The sequence below is a fragment of the Symphalangus syndactylus genome, chromosome X (genome assembly GCF_028878055.3).
Source record: "Symphalangus syndactylus isolate Jambi chromosome X, NHGRI_mSymSyn1-v2.1_pri, whole genome shotgun sequence".
NCBI classification, from domain to species: domain Eukaryota; kingdom Metazoa; phylum Chordata; class Mammalia; order Primates; family Hylobatidae; genus Symphalangus; species Symphalangus syndactylus.
This window is the reverse complement of record NC_072447.2, coordinates 55,046,692-55,069,463: the sequence shown is the minus strand read 5'-3', so window position 1 is coordinate 55,069,463 and position 22,772 is coordinate 55,046,692. Positions and strand designations below refer to the sequence as shown.

Below are 22,772 nucleotides of genomic sequence, written 5' to 3'. Positions count from 1 at the left end.
TTTTTCTGAAAGGAAAAACACTTGATTCTAATTTTTTTGTAGGCCTGAAATGAGATTTTTCCTCAGTTGGAAGATGTGATGTACCGTGTATGTACCATACACTAAATGAGAGAAAGGTTGGGAAAATGTAAGCAGGAAACTTTTACTGCAAAAGTAAAAGGAATTACTAAGCGAAAGCCAATCTGAAAAGGCTGCATACTGTATGATTCCAACTATATGGCATTCTGGAAAAAGCAAGACTATGGAGAAGGTGAAAAATAATTCAGCAGCTGCCAGGTGTTGTGGGGAGGGGGGATGAATAGGTGAAGCACAGCGGATTTGTAGGGCAGTGAAAATACTCCGTATGACACTATAATGGTGGATGTGTGGCATTATGCATTAGTCCAAACCCACAGAATGTACCACAGCAACAGTGAACCCTGATGTCAGCTGTGGCTCCTGGGTGATAATGATGTGTCCATGCAGGCTCATCTGGAGAGGGATGCTGCTGGGGGGAGGTTGTGCTTGTGCAGGGGCAGGGGGGAATATGGGAAATCTCTGTACCTTCCTCTCAATTTTGCTGTGAACCTAAAACTGCTAGAAAAAAATAAAGTCTATTTAAAAAAAAAAAGTAAAATGAGAAAGCAAGCTTGGTTTTGAGGGCATATTATTTAGAACTCTGCTGGGTGCAAGTAACAGAAGTTTCTAGCTCACTGAGCCCCAGAAGGACGTTATAGGTCATAGGTGCCTCGGGAACCGGAAGACAGGGATGGTTACAGATGCTGGGAGGATGCTGCAGTGAGGCGGAAGGCAGAATCCCTGTGGCCTCTCTCTCCCCAGCTCCCCTATTTACACAGGATGATCTCCCGCTTTCCATAGACACTGTTTTCCCTTTGTCTACCCCAATCCTAAATTCCTGGGCAAGGGGACGCTGGTGGCCCAGTGCTTGGGGCAGGTGCCTGCTCCCAGCCCCAGCAGCTTTGGTCATGGGGGGTGGAGGTCTGGGTATGGTTCAATGGAAGCTGCCTGCAGCGCAAACCTGCAAGGAAGTGAATGTATGTGTTGGGTGGGGCAGGGCGCTTTCAGGGGGCCCTAGTTTTGTAATAGTCGTGCCCTCATCCCCACCCCAGCAGGAATATTGTGTTAGCTCCTGGCTGAACTAGGCCCCACTTTCTGTGCTTGCTGCTGACACCCGCTTTCCTTTTGATTTAAGGCCGTTGCAGGGCTCCGCTTTGGAGCGGGCATTGGAGGAATTCTTTGACCACCAAGCAGCCTCCATGCCTCCCTCTTACATAACAGAGCCACCGAGAGGCTGTTTGCATTCTGCCTGCTTTCTCTTTTTCCGTTGCAGTAGTTTATTTATTAATTAGTGTGCAAAAAATAAAAAGGAGGTAATAACCTTATTTATGTGCTAGTCCACGTGTTCAGTGTGCTCATTTTTTCTGCAGCCTGGCATCGGGAACCGGAACGTTTGGCCCCAGGAGAGGGGGCCGGGACCCAGGGTGCCAGAATCTTACAGTGCGGAGGCGACAGGCCAACGCAGTTCGTTCCTTTTCCTCCCTCCCTCTCTTCTTCTCCCCGCCACCTTCCTCCCTCCCTCCTCCCTCCTCTCTCCCCCCTCCCTCACCCCCTCCTCCCTCCGCGGGTTCTGGGCGTCCTTGGAAGGAAAGGAGAGTGGCCTCGAGGTCGGAGAACTGGCAGCAGTCATGGCAAACATCGCTGGGAAGCGGGGACAGGATCCACCGGGAGGTTGAAACTCGGGTTCCAGGCGGCCTCTGGTGGCGATCACGGAGGGTGTGCCTCCCGGTCCCGCCCATCACCCCGCAGCCGGGGACCCTCGGCCACCTCCCGGGCGGACCACCCCGCCGGGGTCTGCTCTGGCCGCTGTCCCCCCGCATCATTTGCCACAAGCCCCTTCACTTCAGGGGTGCACGCGGGGCCATCTCCGCTTCCACAGTGTGGTGTTTAAATCCGCAACGATCACAGCCCAGCCGGGGACTCAGCAGGGGACCTGGGCAAGATGGATGCAGGGATTCAACGACGGCCCGGTCTGGCCAAGACAAGCTTCTGGCCCCTCCTACAGCGGTTCGTAATGGAGGCTGACCCGCCTTTTCCGTGGTTGCAGCGAGGGAGAGCCTTGTCGCCCCTCGCAGCACCCCCACCCCCCTAACCCCCATTGTCCAGCAGGCGGGCCCGGGCTTTGCACAGTTACCAACCTGAGCAGGCCCGCAGCGCGGCACCCAGCCAGCAGGAGGGAGGGAGGGCCAAGGTGGCTCCCCGGGGAGGCTGGACGTCCTTGCCACTCCGGACTTGGGGAATGGGGGCTTCTGCACTGTTGGAATCCTGCCTGGGGGCGCGAGCTGCCTTGAGAGAGGTTTCTGGATGTAGAGTCAGTTGGGCTCCCTCCCTGCCTTTTTTTTTTTTTCACCTCCTGAGACATCCAGGAAATGTACAGATTTCTACGGCACTCCGGGATGAACTGGAGGGTACTGGGGGAGTCAAAATGGGACCCGGTGGGAAAAACATGTATTTCATTTTCCGTATATTATGTAATCCTGTAAATAAAATTAAATACATTTTAAGCTGGGGTGGTGCTTTCTGTAACCGAATGAAAAGCACCTCCAAGGCTTCAACTTCAAGAGAAAAAAAGGAAAAGGAGGAAATTTAAAAAAAAAGTTAACTAGGGGCCGGGCACGGTGGCTCACGCCTGTAATCCCAGCACTTTGGGAGGCCGAGGCGGGCGGATCACGAGGTCAGGAGATCGAAACCATCCTGGCTAACACGGGACCGTCTCTACTAAAAATACAAAAAATTAGCCGGGCGTGGTGGCCGGCGCCTGTAGTCCCAGCTACTCGGGAGGCTGAAGAGGAAGAATGGCGTGAACCCGGGAGGCGGAGCTTGCAGTGAGCCAAGATCACGCCACTGCACTCCAGCCTGGGCGACAGAGCGAGACTCCGTCTCAAAAAAAAGGAAGGAAAGAAAGAAAGAAGAAAGAGAAAGAAAGAAAGAAAGAAAGAAAGAAAGAAAGAAAGAAAGAAAGAAAGAAAGAAAGAAAGAAAGAAAGTTAGCTAGGTAAAAATTTAAAAACAAAAAGCAACATAAAAAGAAAATTAAATACAGACTATTAGGAAAGCTGTGAAATACCAAGCATGTATATAACATTTTCTAATGAAATCTTTCCTACCCCCTCTTTTGCTTTTTTAACTTTTTATTATGAGAAATTTCGAACATACAAAAAAGTAGATAAGTAGATAGCAAATCCTCACCTTCAACAATGACCAATGTAGGCCAGATGTGGTGGCTCACGCCTGTAATCCCAGAACTTTGGAAGACCGAGGTGGGCTGATTACTTGAGCCCAGGAGTTCGAGACCAGCCTGGGCAACATAGTGAGACCACCCCCCCAATCTCTATAACAATTTAAAAATTAGCTGGGCATGGTGGCACATGTCTGTAGTCTCACCTACTCAGGAGGCTGAGGTGGGAGGATCACTTGAGTCCAGGAGGTTGCAGTGAGCTGTGACCTTGCCACTTCGACAAAGCAAGACCATGTTTTTTTTTTTTTGAGACAGAGTCTCCGTCTGTCGCCCAGGCTGGAGTGCAGTGGCACATTCTCGGCTCACTGCAAGCTCCGCCTCCTGGGTTCATGCCATTCTCCTGTCTCAGCCTCCCGAGTAGCTGGGACTACAGGCACCAGCCGCCACGCCCGGCTAATTTTTTGTATTTTTAGTAGAGACGGGGTTTCACCGTGTTAGCGAGGATGGTCTCAATCTCCTGACCTTGTCGTCTGCCCGCGTCGGCCTCCCAAAGTGCTGGGATTACAGGCGTGAGCCACCGCGCCCGGCAACCATGTAAAAAAAAAAAAAAAAAAAAATTACCAATGTAGGGCCAATTTTTTTCACCTATATCCCCACCTACTCCCCCCATTATATATTTTTATTTAATTTAATTAATTAATTAATTTATTTTTTGAGACGGAGTTTCGCTCCTGTTGCCCAGGCCGGAGTGCAATGGCATGGTCTTGGCTCACCACAACCTCAGCCTCCCGGGTTCAAGAGATTCTCCTGCCTCAGCCTCCCGAGTAGCTGGAATTACAGGCATGCTCCACCACACTCGGCTAATTTTGTATTTTTAGTAGAGACGGGGTTTCTCCATGTTGATCAGGCTGGTCTCAAACTCCCGACCTCGGGTGATCCGCCCACCTCGGCCTCCCAAAGTGCTGGGATTACAGGAGTGAGCCACCGCGTCTGGCGTATTTTTATTTTTTAATGATACGATAAATTGAGCTTGTGCTTTAGTTAGGCTTGGCTGTGTAACAAGCCACCCCAAAACTTAGTGGCCCAAAGCAACAATAGTTTAATATTTCTTACCATTCCAGTGATTGGATTGGGCAGTTCATCTGCCAGTTTTGACTGGAGTTCCTCCCAAAATGTCTAAGATGGCCCCTCATCCTCTAATAGGCTAGATGAGCCTCCTTATATGGCACCTAGAGTTTTCTAAGAGAATCAAGGCAGAAGCTTCAAACTTCCTGACCTGTGAGAGTTCTGAGTCATTCCTGCCCCATTCTATTAACCAAAGCAAGTCACAAAGCCAGCCCAGACTAGAGAGGTGAAGGGAGAATGGAGAGGGGGAGAAATAAGCCTCAGCGATGGATGGGACGAATGAATGGCAGAGATTGCACAATGGTATGCACACTAGGATGAGAGGAATTTGTGGCTTTTTTTTTTTTTTTTGATACAGAGTCTGGCTCTGTCACCCAGGCTGGAGTGCAGTGGTGTGATCTTGGCTCATTGCAATCTCTGCTTCCTGAGTTCAAGCCATTCTCCTGCCTCAGCCTCCTGAGTAGCTGGGATTACAAGTGCACGCCACCACGGCTAATTTTTGTATTTTTAGTAGAAACGAGGTTTCACCATGTTGGCCAAGCTGGTCTCGAACTCCTGACCTCAAGTGATCCGCCTGCCTCAGCCTCCCAAAGTGCTGGGATTACAGGCGTGAGCCACTGCACTCGGCCAATAGCCTTTCAACAATCTATTGTAGTTTGCTTCCATCAACATAAATTTTCTTTCTTTCTTCCTTCCTTCCTTCTTCCTTTCTTCCTTTCTTCCTTTTCTTTTGAGATGGGGGTCTCACTCTGTTGCCCAGGCTGGAGTGCAGTGGTACCATTATAGCTCACTGCAGCCTCAAACTCCTAGGTTCAAGTGATCCTCCTGCCCCAGCCTCCTGAGTAGCTGGGACTACCCATGCAGCATCACATCTGGCTAAATTTTAAAATTTTTGTAAGATGGAGTCTCACTATGTTTCCCAGGCTGTTCTCAAAATCCTGGCCTCAAGTGATCCTCCCACCTTGGCCTCCCAAAATGTTGGGATTACAGGCATGAGCCACCACACCCAACCCATAACTTTTCCTTTTAATAAACTTTATATATATATATATATATAAATTAATTTTTTTTTGAGATAGAGTTTCACTCTTGTTGCCCAGACTGGAATGCAATGGTGCAATCTTGGCTCACTGCAACCTCCGCCTCCTGGGTTCAAGCGATTCTCCCGCCTCAGCCTCCCAAGTAGCTGGGATTACAGGCATGCACCACCACGCCTGGCCAATTTTGTATTTTTAGTAGGGACGGGGTTTCTCCATGTTGGTCAAGCTAGTCTCTAACTCCTCACTTTAGGTGATCCACCCACCTCAGTCTCTCAAAGTGCTGGGATTACAGGTGTGAGGCACCACGCCCGGCCTTTAATTTTATTTATTTATTTATTTATATTTTTATTTTTTGAGGCCGAGTATTGCTCTGTTGCCCAGGCTAGAGTGCAGTGGTAGGATCTCAGCTCACTGCAATCTCCACCTCCCAGATTCAACCAATTCTAATTCTTCTACCTCAGCAGAAGAATGGGATTGCAGGTGCCCACCATCATGCCTGGCTAATTTTTGTATTTTTAGTGGAGACAGGGTTTGCCATGTTGGCCAGGCTGGTCTCGAACTCCTAGCCTCAACTGATCTGCCCACCTCAGCCTCCCAAAGTGCTGGGATTACACACACACACACACACACACACACATATATATATATATATATATATTTTTTTTTTTTTTTTTTTTTTTGAGACGGAGTCTCACTCTGTTGCCTAGGCTGGAGTTCAGTGGCATGATCTCGACTCACTGCAACCTCCACCTCCCGGGTTCAAGTGATTCTCCTGCCTCAGCCTCCTGAGTAGCTAGGATTACAGGCGCACACCACCATGTCCAGCTAATTTTTTTTTTTTTTTTTTTTGAGACAAAGTCTCATTCTCGTTGCCCAGGCTGGAGTGCAATGACGTGATCTCGGCTCACAGCAGCCTCCGCCTGCCGGGTTCAAGCAATTCTCCTGCCTCAGCCCCTGAGTAGCTGGGATTACAGGTGCCTGCCACCACACGAAGCTAGTTTTGGTATTTTTAGTAGAGACAGGGTTTCACCATGTTGGTCAGGGTGGTCTCAAACTCCTGACCTCAGGTGATCCACCCGCCTTGGCCTCCCAAAGTGCTGGGATTACAGGCGTGAGCCACCACGCCCAGCCATGCCCAGCTAATTTTTGTACTTTTAGTAGAGATGGGTTTCACCATGTTGGCCAGGCTGGTTTCGAACTCCTGACCTCAGGTGATCTGCCCACCTCAGCCTCCCAAAGTGCTGGGATTACAGGCGTAAGCCACCGTGCCCAGCCGACTTTATATTTTTTAGAACAGTTTTAGTTTCATGGCAATAGTGGGCAGAAGATACGGAGATTTCCCATATACCCCCTTGACTCCCGACAGGTACAGCCTCCCCCATTATCAATATTCCCCACCAGAGTGGTATATTTGTTGCAACTGATGAACCCGCATCGACACATCATCATCACCCAGAGTCCACAGTTTACGTTAGGGTTTACTCTTGGTGTTGTACATTCTGTGAGTTTGGACAAATGTATGGTTATGTATGTCCAGCATCATAGTATTATACAGAGTATTTTCTCTTTTTTGTTGTTTTGTTTTTCTTTTTTGAGACAGGGTCTCGCTCTGTTGCTCAGGCTGGAGTGCAGTGGTGCAATCATGGCTCACTGCAACCTCTGCCTCCTGGGCTTAGGTGGTCCTCCCAGCTCAGCCTCCCAAGTAGCTGGGACCACAGGTGCACATCACCATGCCCCACTAATTTTTCTGTTTTTTGTAGAGATGGGGTCTCGCCATGTTTCCCAAGCTGGTCTCACACTCCTGGGCTCAAGCAGTGCTCCCACCTCAGCCTTCCAAAGTGGTGGGATTACAGGCATGAGCGAGTGTGCCCAGCCCAGAGTATTTTCACTGCCCTAAAGATCCCCTGTGGTCCAGCTGTTCATCCCTCCCTCCCGGCTAGCCCCTGGCAGCCAATGATCTTACTATCTCCACAGTTTTGCCCTTTCAAGAGTGTCACATACAGTAGTTGGAATCGTACAGCACGTAGCCTCTTCAGATTGGCTTCCTTCACTTGATGGTATGCATTTAAGGTTCCTTCATGTCTTTTCATGGCTTGAGAGCTCATTTCTACTTAGTGCTAGTCCACTGTCTGGCTGTACCACAGTTTATTTATCCATTCACCTACCAAAGGACATCTTGGTTGCTTCCAAGCTTTGGCAATTATGAATAAAGCTGCCATAAACATCTGTGTGCAGATTTTTGTGTAGGCATAAGTTTTCAAGTCGTTTGGGTAAATACCAAGGAGTGTAACAAAACTCTTTATATGAGGTTTTATGCTTGCAGTGGCAATTTCTGACCTGGACTTATGCTGAACTGCTGAACACTTCAAATACTTTTTTCTTTTTTGAGACTGAGTCTCGCTCTGCCGCCCAGGCTGGAGTGCAATGGCATGATCTCGGCTCACTGTAGTCACTGCCTCCCAGGTTCAAGCGATTCTCCTGCCTCAGCCTCCCGAGTAGCTAGGGCTACAGATGCACACCACCACGCCCAGCTAATTTTTGTATTTTTAGTAGAGACGGGGTTTCGCCATGTTGGCCAAGCTGGTCTTGAACTCCTGACCTCAGGTGATCCACCCGACTCAGCCTCCCAAAGTGCTGAGATTACAGGCGTGAGCCACCACGCCCGACCAACTTCAAATGCTTGATAGCTACCATCAAGGAGAAGTTGTGTTAGCACAAGTTAACGTTTAACATTTTTTATCATCCATTTACAATTTTGCAACAGTTGAAATTATATTTAAAGAACCTGGTAGCCAGGCATGGTGGCACGTGCCTGTAATCCCAGCTACTCAGGAAGCTGAAGCAGGAGAATCACTTGAACCTAGGAGGCAGAGGCTGCAGTGAGCCGAGATAGCACCACTGCACTTCGGCCTGGTCGACAGAGTGAGACCCTGTCTGGAAAAAAAAAAAAAAAAAACCAAAAACAAAAAAACTAAGAATCTGGCAGCTCTTTCTTTTGTGGACAAGTGGAATGTTTACGTTTCTTATGTAATGTGAATGGATTTTGAATCTGAACATATCTTTTCCTATTAGACATTTCAAAACAATGATGAAAGTCTAATTTGCAGAGGTACATGCATTATGAGAGCAGCCATGCTGCAGTTGGCTTGGGCACCATAAAATTACACACCAGCAGGCTGGGTGCGGTGGCTCACACTGTAATCCCAGCACTTTGGGAGGCCGAGGTGGGTGGATCACCTGAGGTCGGGAGTTCGAGACCAGCCTGACCAACATGGAGAAACCCCGTCTGTACTAAAAAAATACAAAAATTAGCTGGGTGTGGTGGCACATGCCTGTAATCCCAGCTACTCGGGAGGCTGAGGCAGGAGAATTGCTTGAACCCAGTAGCGGAGGTTGCGGTGAGCTGAGATCGCACCATTGTACTCCAGCCTAGACAAGAAGAGCGAAACTCCGTCTCAAAAAAAAAAAAAAATTACGCACCAGCCACAAAAAGATAGAGGTTTCTGATCTGTGTGATGATGGTGTTTTAGGGCATGGTGTGGAGGTACTGCCCTACCAGGCCACCTCTTCCCATCCCTATCTGTTGGCCACACGTTGATCTGCCCTGAGCCTTTGGGAACCTGGAAGAACCTTCTGCCCCCGGCAGTTCTGTGGACGCTTGTCCATGATCAGAAGGGGCACTGAAATAGTGTCTAATGGCAGAGCCCTCCTTGGCCAGTTGATCACTCGTGCTCACCACCTGGGGGGAGTGTGGGAGACACAGCCAGACTCTACCACACTGGGTGCCCTCTTGAAACATCTGGAGTTGACTATTCCAGGGACCCTGCCCTGCCACCCTGAGAACAGAGGGAATCGCCATCTCAGGGCTCCCTTAAGGACATGTTGGGGTTTTTGTTTTTCTTTTTTCTTTTTCTTTTTTTTTTTTTTGAGATAGGATCTCACTCTGTCTCCCAGGCTGGAGTGCAGTGGTGCAATCCTGCAGCCTCAGCCTCCCGAGCTCAAGTGATCCTCCCACCTCAGCCTCCCAAATAGCTGGGACCAAAAGCACGTGCCACTACACCCAGTTAATGTGTGTATTTTTTGTAGAGATAGGGTCTCACTATATGCATTAGTCTGTTTTCATGCTGCTGATAAAGACATACCAGAGACTGGGCAAGCTACAAAAGAAAGAGGTTTAATTGGACTTACAGTTCCACATGGCTGGGGAAGCCTCACGAGCATGGAGGAAGGCAAGGAGGAGCAAGTCACATCTTACGTGGATGGCAGCAGGCAAAGAGAGGTGAACTTGTGCAGGGAAACTCCCCTTTTTATAGCCATCAGATCTTGTGAGACTTATTCACTATCACGAGAACAGCATGGGAAAGACCTGCCCCCATGATTCAATTACCTCCCACGTGGGAATTCAAGATGAGATTTGGGTGGGGACACAGCCAAACCATATCACTATGTTGCCCAGGCTGGTCTCAAACTCCTGGGCTCAAGCCATCCTCCCACCTGGGCCTCCCAAAGTGCTGGGATTACAGGTGTGAGCCACCACGCCTAGCCTGTAGTTTTGTAATTTTCTTTTTAACTTTCTTTTTTTTTTTTTTTTTGAGACAGAGTCTCTCTCTGTCACCCAGGCTGGAGTGCAGTGGCGCGATGTCGGCTCACTGCAAGCTCCGCCTCCCAGGTTCACACCATTCTCCTGCCTCAGCCTCCCGAGTAGCTGGGACTACAGGCGCCCACCACCACGCCCGGCTAATTTTTTTTTTGTATTTTTAGTAGAGACGGGGTTTCACTGTGTTGGCCGGGATGGTCTTGATCTCCTGACCTTGTGATCCGCCTGCCTCGGCCTCCCAAAGTGCTGGGATTACAGGCATGAGCAACCGCACCCGGCCGTTTTTTTTTTTTTTTTTTTTTTTTGTGATGGAGTCCCGCTCTGTCGCCCAGGCTGGAGTGCAGTGGTGCAATCTCAGCTCACTGCAACCTCCATCTCCCAGGTTCAAGCGATTCTCATGCCTCAGCCTCCTGAGTAGCTGGGATTACAGGTGCCCACCACCATATCTGGCTAATTCTTTGTATTTTTAGTAGAGACAGGGTTTCACTATGTTGGCCAGGCTGGTCTCCAACTCTTGGCCTCAGGTGATCCACCCACCTCGGCCTCCCAAAGTGTCGGGATTACAGGCGTGAGCCACCATGCTCGGCCGGGCCTGTCATTTTCTTACTATTACAGCTATCATTGGAATTATTGGACATCTGCTGATGCATGGCTGTGACCATTTTTTTTTCTTTTTTGTAGAGACGGGGTCTCTGTTGCCTACCTGGAGTGCAGTGATGTGATCATAGCTCACTGCACCTCGGCCTCCAGGACTCAAGTGACCCTCCCATTTCCAGCCTCCTGAGTAGCTGGGCCACCACAAGCACACAACACCATGCCCGGCTAACTTTTTGTTAATTTTTTGTAGAGATGGGGTCTCACTATATTGCTCAGGCTGGTCTCAAACTCCTGGGCTCAAGCAATCCTCCTACCTCGGCCTCCCAAAGCACTGGGTTTACAGGTGTGAGCCACTGTGCCTGGTCAGAATATAAAGCTAAATTTCAAATATCTTTTAAAAACAAGAAAGAAAAAGACCAGGTGGGGTGGCTCACGCCTGTAATCCCAGCACTTTGGGAAGCCAAGGTAGGCGGATTCCTTGAACCCAGGAGATCGAGACCAGCCCTGGCAATATGGTGAGACTCTGTCTCTACTAAAATACATAATTGGCCAGGTGTGGTGGTTCATGCCTGTAGTCCCAGCTACTCAGGAGGCTGAGGTGGGAGGATCACTTGGTCCTGGGAAGTCGAGGCTGCAGTCAGCCGTGATTGCGCCACCGTACTCCAGCCTGGGCGATAGAGTCAGACCCAGCTTAGCTTCAAACTGTGTTTTAAAAACTTGTTTTCCTTTCCTCCTTTCTCCTCAGTCTCAAGACGTAGCTTTGAGACAAACTGCAGGTGTGTTTTCTTTGGTCTTATGAAACGCGCTTTCAAACGCCCTTCCCTTTCCAACCTTATGCTCTCATGTGTCACGCACACTTATTTACCTGGATGCTTGCTAAACTCACACCATGCTCACTTATCTGGTTATAGATTTCCTTAGAAGTTTCCAGAGCTGAATTCTGACACGGACCAGATATCCCTGGAATTCTCTCCTCAGCAGGAGGTTACTTCAAGGTTGGAGTTCACTCTCAGCTAGAGATTGACTGTGACTGATTTGTAAGCTGGGTGGACTCACGATGGTGCTGGCCCCTTCAGCAGATGGAACAATAATTCAAACGAAGCCATTGAAGCAAGACATGCCACCTGGTACCTCCTAGCCCCCCGTGCCTCTTCTGCAGTCCAAGCCCCTCTTCTTAAACCAGGGACCCCTCTCCAGAAATTGGAAAATGGCAATTTCTGGAAAGGATTCTGGCCAGTCTTCCCCTTGCTAGCAACGGATAATGAAATTTACTTTCTTTTTAACACACCTTGCTCTTATTTTGGCTTCTTTCTGCAAGTGGCAAGCAACCTGACCCTCTTTCGGTTACAAGTCTCAATGAAATGGAATGGGAATGATAGTAAGAAACAGGATTTCAGCACAAATATGGTCATGTGATTGTAGCATTCCTTTTTTTTTTTTTTTTTTTCCGAGACTGAGTCTCACTGTCACCCAGGCTGGAGTGCAGTGGCGCGATCTCAGCTCACTGCAACCTCCACCTCCCAGGTTCAAGCAATTCTCGTGCCTCAGCCTCCCGAGTAGGTGGGATTACAGGCACCTGCCAACACATCCGGCTAATTTTTGTATTTTTAGTAGAGATGGGGTTTCGCCATGTTGGCCAGGCTGGTCTCAAACTTCTGACCTCAAGTGATTTGCCTGCCTCAGCTTCCCAAAGTGCTGGGATTACAGGCGTGAACCACTGTGCCCGGCCTGTAGCACTCTTATATTTGACATTCAAGAAGGAAACAATTGCATCCCCAAACAGCTAAATATGCATGTCTAAAAACGGAAGTTTATTTTTTTGAACTGTCATATTCTCTCCAAAGCCCATTCATCTCAGCATCCCAAAGCTGAAGCACACCTTCTGTGAGCTCTGTAAGAAAGTGGTAACCACAGGGCACCATTGCCAGCATAGCACAGCACGACTGCTTATAAAATGAAACTTCTGACGCTGGCTGCAGCGTCGTTTTTTCACCATCCTCACGTGGGAGAGCAGTTGTCTGAGCGATCGCTAAGTCATGCTCACTAAATCAGTGCAGTAAGAATTGCACTGCTGACACTGAGTCCAGGACAGCCTCTGCTGGGGCTAGAGCAGGCATGGCAATGAACTCCAAGCTGGGGCCTCCATTTGTTTTCTTTTTCTTTTTTCTTTTCTTTTTTTCTTTTTTCTTTTTTTTTTTTTTTTGAGACGGAGTCTCACTCTGTCTTGCCCAGGGTGGAGTGCAGTGGTGCGATCTCAGCTCACCGCAGCCTCCACCTCCCGGGTTCAAGCGAGTCTCCTGCCTCAGCCTCCAGAGTACCTGAGATTACAGGCATGCACCACCATGCCTGGTTAATTTTTTGTATTTAGTAGAGACGGGGTTTCACCACGTTGGTCAGACCAGTCTCAAACTCCTGACCTCAGGTGATCCACCCATCTCGTCCTCCCAGAGTGCTGGGATTACAGGCGTGAGCCACTGCGCCCGGCCTCTCTGTTTTTTTTTTTTTTTTTGAGACGGAGTCTCACTCTGTCGCCCAGGCTGGAGTGCAGTGGCACAATCTCGGCTCACTGCAAGCTCGGCCTCCCGGGTTCACGCCATTCTCCTGCCTCAGCCTCTCTGAGTAGCTGGGACTACAGGTGCCCGCCACCACGCCCGGCTAATTTTTTTTTTTTGTATTTTTAGTAGAGACGGGGTTTCACCGTGGTCTCAATCTCCTGACCTTGTGATCCGCCCGCCTCGGCCTCCCAAAGTGCCGGGATTACAAGCGTGAACCACTGCGCCCGGCCACTCTCTATTTGTTTTCTAGCAAGCCAAAGTCTGAGTGGAAAAAACACAAACTGTCTTTTCTCTGGTCTCACACAACAATCAACACAGAAGACTTCTGTGACCCCAAAATATGTGGGGATTTCTCCCCACCAGCAATCAAGCAATCAGTTCTGCAGTGGACACCAACTGGGTGTCATCCGATTCTATTCAATTCAATTCTGACACTCTCTCCCTGGAGATAGCTTCAGATCCCACAGGTTGATGGCTCAGTCCCCAAGACTGCCCCCACCTTCAGATGCCAATGGCAAGCCCCAGGTTGTGTCACCTGTGCTTCTGACCGACGAGCTATAAATCGGGCTTCCCACCACCCCTTCCTTTGGTTCATTTAATTTGCTAGAGGGGGCCGGGCGTGGTGGCTCACACCTGTAATCCCAGCACTTTGGGAGGCCAAGGCGGGTGGATCACAAGGTCAGGAGATTGAGACCATCCTGGCTAACACGGTGAAAGCCCGTCTCTACTAAAAATACAAAAAAATTAGCCGGGCGTGGTGGCGGGCACCTGTAGTCCCAGCTACTCAGGAGGCTGAGGCGGGAGAATGGCATGAACCCAGGAGGCGGAGCTTGCAGTGAGCCGAGATCGTGCCACTGCACTCCAGCCTGGGTGACAGAGTGAGACTCCATCTCAAAAAAAAAAAAATTGCTAGAGGGGCTCCCAGAACTCAGGGAAACACATTTACCAGTTTATTATCAAGGATATTACAAAGGATACAGATGAAGAGATACATAGGGCAAGGTATGGGGGAAGGGGCGCAGAGCTTCCATGCCCCCTCCGGATGTACCACCCTCCAGGAACCTCCACACGTGCAGATATTCAGAAGCTCCCAGAACTCAGTCATTTTGGGGTGTTTTGTTTTGTTTTGTTTTTTGAGATGCAGTTTCGCTTTTGTAGCCCAGGCTAGAGTGCAATGGCATGATCTCGGCTCACCACAACCTCTGCTTCCCAGGTTCAAGCCATTCTCCTGCCTCAGCCCCCCAAGTAGCTGGAATTACAGGGATGCACCACCACGCCCGGCTAATTTTGTATTTTTAGTAGAGATGGGGTTTCTCCATATTGGTCAGGCTGGTCTCAAACTCCTGACCTCAGGTGATCCACCTGCCTTGGCCTCCCAAAGTGCTGGGATTACAGGCGTGAGCCACCACACCTGGCCAAGGCCCATTCTTATAAGTAGTGCACGATGTTCCAGCCAACATTGTAATGGCACATTGGGCTTGGATGTTGTGATGTTATGATATATTTATATTGGTTTTTGTTCACACTTCCTGGTTGATAAGTGCCATAGCCCTTGTTACTTCCTAAGTGACTAAAACAATAGGTATATATTTTAAAAGCATTTGGGCCGGGTGCAGTGGCTCATGCCTATAATACCAGCACTTTGGGAGGCCGAGGCGGACAGATCACTTGAGGTCAGGAGTTCAAGACCAGCCTGGCCAACATGGTGAAACCCCGTCTCTACTAAAAATACAAAAATTAGCCGGATGTGTTGGCAGGTGCCTGTAATCCCAGCTACTCGGGAGGCTGAGGCATGAGAATTGCTTGAACCTGGGAGGCAGAGGTTACAGTGAGCCAAGATCACACCACTGCACTCCAGCCTGGGAGACAGAGTGAGACTTCATCTTAAAAGAAGTAAAAAGTGAATAAATAAATAACATTTGGCCTTTTGTCCTTAGTTCCTGAAGCAGCTTCAGAACAGCCTTCAGAGCCATAAAGTTGAAAGACAGTCTTTTGTCATAACATTGGGGTGCTTTAGGCCTCAGAAAACAGAAACTCTCTCTCTGAGCTTCTCCTGCCCTCCTTTCACCTGCTCCTTTTTCTCTCCAAGGCAGGCTGTATATCTAGTTCTTTTGCATTGCCGTAAAAGGATTCCTGAAGCTGGGTAGTTTATAAAGAAAAGAGGTTTATTTGGCTCACGGTTCTGTAGGCTATACAAGAAGCATGGCTCCAGTATCTGCTTCTGGTGAGGCCTCAGGAAGCTTCTAATCGTGGCGGAAGGGGAAGGGGATATGGCGTGTGCAGATCACATGGAGAGACAGGAAGCAAGAGAGAGAGAGCACTCATTACAGCGAGGACAGCACCAAGCCATTCACGAGGGATCCACCCCCATGACCCAAACACCTCCCACCAGGCCCCACCTCCAATACTGGGGGCCACATTTCCACATGAAATTTGGAAGGATTAAGTATCCAAACCATAGTACCTTAGAAACTAAAATATAATATTCTCCTGCCTTGAGCCAAATAAACCTCTTTTCTTTATAAATTACCTGTCTTGGAGCTGGCTATAAAGAAATTCTCTGGCCAGGTGAGGTGGCTCACCCCTGTAATCCCAGCACTTTGGGAGGCCGAGGTGGGTGGATCACAAGGTCAGGAGATTGAGACCATCCTGGCCAACATGGTGAAACCTCGTCCCTACTAAAATACAAAAAGTTAGCTGGGCATGGTGGTGCACACCTGTAGTCCCAGCTACTCAGGAGGCTGAGGCAGGGGAATCACTTGAACTCAGGAGGCGGAGATTGCAGTGAGCTGAGATCGCACCACTGCACTCCAGCCTGGTGACAGAGCAAGACTCTTGTCTCAAAAAAGAAAAAAAAAAAGAAATTCTCTGGCCTATCTTGTGTGATTGTAGGTGTAAAAGTTGATCATACTTCAGCTGGGTGTGGTGGCTCATGCTTGTAATCCCAGCACTTTGAGAGGCTGAGGATGGATCACTTGAGCCCAGGAATTTGAGATCAGCCTGGGCAACAAGGTGAAACCCCATCTCTACAAAAAATACAAAAAATCAGCTGGGCATGGTGGCACGTGCCTGTAGTCCTAGATACTTGCGAGGCCAAGAATTGGCTGAGCTCAGGAGGTAGAGGCTGCAGTGAGCCATGATTGCACCACTGCATTCCAGCCTGGGTAATAGAGCAAGACACACGGAAAGGGAGAGGAGAGGAGAGGAGAGGAGAGGGGAGGGGAGGGGAGGGGAGGGGAGGGGAGGGGAGGGGGAAAGGAAAAAGAAAGAAAAGAAAGGAAGGAAGACAGAGAGAAAGAAAGAAAAGAAAAAGAAAAGAAAAGATCACACGAATTGGGTCATTCTTGACATACCCAACTGAAACAGAGTCAGGAGGTTAAGGGGGAAGCAGTCAGGACACGTAACATTGCTCCAAAAATGTAATTCTCTGCAAGCCTGGCTGCTGAAACTGCCTGCTATGACCTGAAACCAGTTTTTTGTTTTGTTTTTTGTTTTGTTTTGTTTTGTTTTGTTTTGAGATGGAGTTTCACTTTGTCGCCCAGGCTGGAGTGCGGTGGCCTGATCTCGGCTCACTGCAATCCCCACCTCCTGGGTTCAAGCTATTCTCCTGCCTCAGACTCCCGAGTAGCTGGGATTACAGGTGCCTGCCACCACGGCTGGCTAATTTTTGTAATTTTAGTAGTGACAGGGTTTCACCATGTTGGCCAGGATGGTCTCAAACCCCTGACCTTAAGTGATTCGCCCACCTCAGCCTCCCAAAGTGCTGAGATTACAGGTGTGAGCCACCATGCCTGGCCTTGAAACCAGTTTTATCTCATGGCTTCTGAAGCAAACTGCTGCAACTCCAAGACTACTTCTACCCACTGCCATCACTCTCCAATCAGAGCTTACTTGCCAGCTCTCTGAAACCTTACTAGTGCCAATGAGCTTCCTCAAAGAGCAATATGTAACATTTCCCCTTTCTATAAAACCTCTAACCTTCTCTTTGTTCTTCAGACATACCGAAGACCGGACAGTCTGCATATATGCTCTGAATTGCAATTCTTTCTTCCCAAATAAAACGTTTTAATTTCAGATTTATCTGTATATTTTATTTGACTTCAGCATAGGTTATAAGACCTCCATTTCAGAAGAGATCCCCATACCCGGGAGGAGAGAATGCCGCACAGACAAGCCAAGAAGAATCTGAACAGACAGGCCTTGCTAGGCTTAGATCATATCCTTTTTGTCCAATCACATTTCTTTTTTTTTTTTTTTTTTTTGAGACAGAGTCTCGCTCTGTCGCCCAGGCTGGAGTGCAATGGAGTGATCTCGGCTCATGGCAAACTCCGCCTCCTGGGTTCAAGTGATTCTCCTGCCTCAGCCTCCCGAGTAGCTAGGATTACAGGCACACACCACTAAGCCCAACTAATTTTGTATTTTTAGTAGAGACAGGGTTTCACCATGTTGACCAGGCTGGTCTTGAATCCCTGACCTCAGGTGATCCACCCGCTTCAGCCTCCCAAAGTTCTAGGATTACAGGCGTGAGCCACCATGCCCGGCCCAATCACATTTCTAAATGGATGTCCGTGCTTCATGCCTATGCAATGAAGTCTCCATAAAAGGCCAAGAAGATGGGGCATGGGGAGGTTCCAGAGGGATGAAAACATGGCACCTTGTAGGAAGGTGAACAACAACTCATCCACAGCTGAGCACAGTGGCTCATGCTTATAATCCCAGCACTTTGGGAGGCTAAGGTGGGAGGATTGCTTGAGCCAAGGAGTTCGAGACCAGCCTGGGCAACACAGGGAGACTTTGTCTCTACAAAAAATACAAAAATTCGTTGGTAATGGTGGTGTTAGCTTGTAGTCCCAGCTGCTTGGGAGGCTGAGGTGGGAGGATTGCTTGAGTCCAGGAGGCTGAAGCTATAGTGAACCATGATCCTGTGCTAGATACAATTCAGTGGCGTTAAGAATGTACTTAACGCCACTGAACTGTATACATAAAAATGGTTACAATGGCAAATTTTATGTATATTTTATCACAAGAAAATCTTTTTAAGGCCGGGCATGGTGGCTCACACCTGTAATCCCAGCACTTTGGGAGGCCGAGGCGGTTAGATCATGAGGTCAACAGATCAAGACCATCCTGGCCAACATGGTAAAACCCCATCTCTACTAAAAATACAAAAATTAGCCGGGCGTGGTGGCGTGCGCCTGTAGTCCCAGCTACTTGGGAGGCTGAGGCAGGAGAATTGCTTGAAGCCGGGAGGCGGAGGTTGCACTGAGCCAAGATTGTGCCACTGCACTCCAGTCTGGCGACAGAGAAAGACTTCGTCTCAAAAAAAAAAAAAAAATCTTTTTAAAGAAAAAATACAATATTTACAATGCATTATTTACAATAATTACCCTTCCTATGCCCCCACTCCTTCTCAATGCAGGGTAGCTCTTTGAATCAAGAGGTGCAGGCCTTGAGCCTGGGCTGGCCTTGGGACTTGCTTTGACCAGTTGAATACTTCACATTGTGCCTGCTCCAGGCCTCAATGGCAAGAGACCTTGAGCATTTCTGCGATTTCTGTTCACTCTCCTGGAACCCCGCCACCTCCCTATGAACAAACGTGGGCTAGCCTGCTGGGGATGCAGGACCAGGCAGACGAATGACGATCCAACCAGCTGAGGTCACTCCAGACCAGCCCGTCCACAGCCAGTCTGGCAGATGCAGGTGGGAGCCATGTGTATCAGCTGAGCTCAGCCCAGATTGCCAGCCGGCAGCAGCAAAAGCTAAATCAACAGTTGGAGTTTTGGCTTCATGCCTATAATCCCAGCACTTTGAGAGGCGGAGGCAGAAGGATCGCTTGAGCCCAGGAGTTCAAGACCAGCCTGGGTAACACAGTAAGACCCCATCCCTACGAAAAATCAAAAAATTAGCTGGCCATGTCTGTGGTCCTAGCTACTTGGAAGACTGAGGTGGAGGGATCGCTTGAGCCCAGGAGTTCAAGACCAACCTGGGCAACACAGGGAGACCCTGTCTCTACAAAAAAATTTAAAAATTAGCTGGGCACGGTGGTGTGTGCCTGTAGTCCCAGCTACTCAGGAGGCTGAGGTGGGAGGATCGATTCAGCCCAGGAGGTCAAGGCTTCAGGGAGCCGTGATCGCGCCACTGCACTCCAGCCTGGGTGACAGAGCAAGACACTGTCTCAACAACAACAACAACAAAATGTTGGTGTTTTAAGGCCCTAAGCTTTGTGGGGGTCGGTTTTGCAGCAAAAGCTACCTGACTCAGAGAGGGATGACGCAGGTGATAAGGATTTTGCTGGCGAAGAGCCTAACCCTATTGAATTCTAGTTTCTCATCAATTGGAGAGCCCGAAGGAGGCTGGTTGCTAATGGTTTGAGGGAAACTTTTTTTTTTTCGAGACGGAGTCTCGCTCTGTCACCCAGGTTGGAGTGCAGTGACTCGATCTCCGCTCACTGCAACCTCTGCCTCCTGGGTTCAAGCAATTCTCCTGCCTCGGCCTCCCGAGTAGCTGGGATTACAGGCGTCCACCACCATGCCCGGCTAATTTTTTGTATTTTTAGTAGAGATGGGGTTCAAACTCCTGATCTCAAGTGTTCCACCCACCTCGGCCTCCCAATCTGGCGGTGGCTCATGATTACCGGCATGAGCCACCGCGTCTAGCCTGTGGGAAACTTTTAAAGATGGCAGTTACCAACAATGACACTGAAGAAGCTAGGACTTCTTGGAGTTCAAGGTTCCAGCCTTCCTGGTTCTTGGACATTAGAATCTAGTATGAAGGAGATGCGGTGAGTCAGAGAGTACAGAGCTGTGGACTTCCAGTCTGATGGTGGTGGGGATGGGGAATGGGGGCCAAGCTGGCCTTCCCAGCCTCAGACCTCCCAGATCCTGTGTGCTGCAGAAGCCAGCCTGCAGCAGTGCCCCCCACCAGGCTGGGGCGCCCACTGTCCCCTGCCTTGTCATGTGTGCCAAGATGAATGCTAAATGTGGAGATTCTTACTCAGTGCTGGATTTCACGCCTTCTGGCATTCAATACCAGCCTAGTTTTTAATAAAAAAAACAACACTATTTTGGTGCTGTAAACCTATTTTTCACCATCTGGCATACCCGTATGCCTCTTATATTTCCTCTTCTAGGTCAGCAAAAATCCCATCATGGGACCAGAACCTCCTACCAAGGAGGATGTTATCATAGATTTCAGGGGATGAGGTACCCCTCTTCAGGTTGCATCCACTTAACTTTGAGTAACAGACTTCTAAAAAACCTATTTCTATAAATGTCAGTAGAACAAAATGAAAGTTTAGCTCATGGAAATTAACATAAAAATGAAAGTTTGATTTTTTTTTTCGCATAACAGATGATGACAATCTTAAAATACCCGACAGACGAACGAGGAAGGAAAACCACCCCTTCTGTCTGAGAGAATTGTGTGCTAATGGCCTAAAGCAGTCCTCTGCAATTTCTTTGGGGGTGACACTAAAGGAACAGAAGGTACTGGGGGAACCCATGGGAAAATTAGTTTAATTAGTAAAGTTAACTTAATTAGCAAAAATAATTCTCTTTGGAGCAAGCTTTGAATAAATCTGTGATAATTTGGTGATTCTATGAATTTTCTGGAATATGTATACATGTGCGCGTTGGGGTGCATGCACATGTGCGATCATGCGTGTGCACATGTGTGCATGCATGCATGAGGTGGACCCAGGTTTTGTGGTCCCTAAAGATTATACAATTTTGGGGAGCCCTTTAAAAAAAAAAGAACACAGGCCGGGCACAGTGGTTCACGCCTGTAATCTCAGCACTTTGGGAGGCCGAGGCAGGAGGATTGCTTGAGCCCAGGAGTTCAAGACCAGCCTGGGCAACATAGCAAGATTTCGTCTTTATTTAAAAGAAAAAAAAATTTAATAAAAATGTTTTAAAAATCACAAAATGTGAATGCAAAATTAGGTAGGAAAGGGATGCCTATTTAGAATTAGAAAGAAAACACAATTCACAATATTTTCAAAGCTGAGAAATACCTCAAATTTCATATAATTCAGAAAACTAACAAAGTTTTGTTAACTGCTTAACAAACCTCAATGGCACCTTTTCTCCCTGTAATTTTTGGCTGCATACTCTTTGATCACCTTTTTGTATGGCCACAACTTTATAATATTTTCTAGGGAAAGGATAGAAAGATAATTTAGTTTTTGGCCAGGTGTGGTGGCTCCCGCCTGTAATCTCAGCACTTTGGGAGGCCGAGGCAGGTGGATCACCTGAGGTCAGGAGTTTGAGACCAGCCTGGCCAACATGGTGAAACCCCATCTCCACTAAAAATACGAAAATTAGCCGGGCATGGTGGCGCATATCTGTAATCCCAGCTACTCGGGAGGCTGAGGCAGGAGAATCGCTTGAATCCGGGAGGAGGAGGTTGCAGTGAGCCGAGATAGTGCCACTGCCCTCCAGCCTGGGTGACAGAGCGAGACTCCGTCTCAAAAAATAAATAAATAAATAAATAAATAAATAAATAAATAAATAAATAAAAAATAAACATAGTTAGATAGTTCAGTTTTTGTTCTAACATGGTTGATAGAAATTTGGTTTTCATTATTGATAGTTTGGAAAAATTTCAGCTTTACATTTTCATAATTAATAATTCTGTGCACATTTTTAGGATTGTTGTCAAATTTGGGAAAACCTCTATCAAGTTTCTTTCATATAAAAGCGGTAAGTTTTCAGGGCATATCAAGGTTTCATGTTCAGGAACTAACCTTAAATACTCTAAATTGGCAATACTCATGAACCAATTTGACCTCCAATTCTTGCTGTAGAGGTCTAGTCTATTATGAGATTTATGTTATCTTTATCAATGACAGTATTTTAGTCAAATCTGCACAAAATGTAAATGTTTTCCTATTGTGTTCATGTATTTCACTTATTTTATTAAGTAGATTATTTAATAATCTAAGAGCCCATATATTACCTCTATTCAAAATTTATCTCTTCCTCTTTTGGTATGATCTGAAAAAATATTTTGGTACAATTTACTTCTCGGATGTCAGAATAGTTTCTATTGGTTATATATAGAAATATTTGAAAAATAATTTCATCATATAGTGAGTTTGCAATTATATTACTGCATTATTGAATATATATATATTTTTTTTTTCTTTTTTTTCTTCTTCTTCTTTGAGACAGGGTCTCACTCACTCTGTCACCCAGGTTGGAGTGCAGTGGTGCAATCATGGCTCATTGCAGACTTGACTTCCTGGGCTCAAGTGATCCTCCCACCTCAGCCTCCCCAGTAGCTGGGACAACAGGTATGCGCCGCCACACCTGGCTGCTTTTTTAATTTTTTTTTTAGGGATAGGGTCTTCCTATGTTGCCCAGGCTGGTCTCAAACTCCTAAGCTTAAGCGATCTTCCTGCCTCATCCTCCCAAAGTGCTGGGATTACACGCGTAAGCCACCACGCATAGCCTGATTATATTCTTAAGAGGAAAAACTTTCATTTTGATCTGCTTACAAGTTTTCATGTTTGATGGTTGGAAGAATTTTCCATGGATTAACTTCTGGCTCTGTACATTCCAAACCTTGCTGCTCCTCCACCAGCCCAGTCCCAGCTGCTATAGTGCATAGTATCATGAGGCCAGG

At 47.9% G+C, this 22,772-nt stretch overlaps 1 protein-coding gene across 1 annotated transcript; it reads left to right on the top strand.

Annotated features, from left to right (window-relative positions):
• The first annotated feature begins 241 nt into the window (after positions 1–241).
• LOC134735972 (uncharacterized) lies at positions 242–20,633 on the top strand. Its single transcript, XM_063634580.1, has 3 exons — positions 242–276; positions 1,395–2,064; positions 20,499–20,633. Exons 1-3 carry the CDS (start codon positions 242–244, stop codon positions 20,559–20,561), a joined length of 768 nt encoding a protein of 255 aa, XP_063490650.1. The 3' UTR covers positions 20,562–20,633.
• The last annotated feature ends 2,139 nt before the right edge of the window (positions 20,634–22,772 follow it).

What these genes read in the sequence shown, in the direction of transcription:
- LOC134735972 (XM_063634580.1), top strand. Translation starts at nt 242, where the DNA reads ATGGAGAAGGTGAAAAATAATTCAGCAGCTGCCAG. An exon ending in AATAATTCAGCAGCTGCCAG is followed by an intron (nt 277 to 1,394) that starts GTGTTGTGGGGA and finishes TTTATGTGCTAG; the next exon opens with TCCACGTGTTCAGTGTGCTC. An exon ending in TTCTGGCCCCTCCTACAGCG is followed by an intron (nt 2,065 to 20,498) that starts GTTCGTAATGGA and finishes TTCGCATAACAG; the next exon opens with ATGATGACAATCTTAAAATA.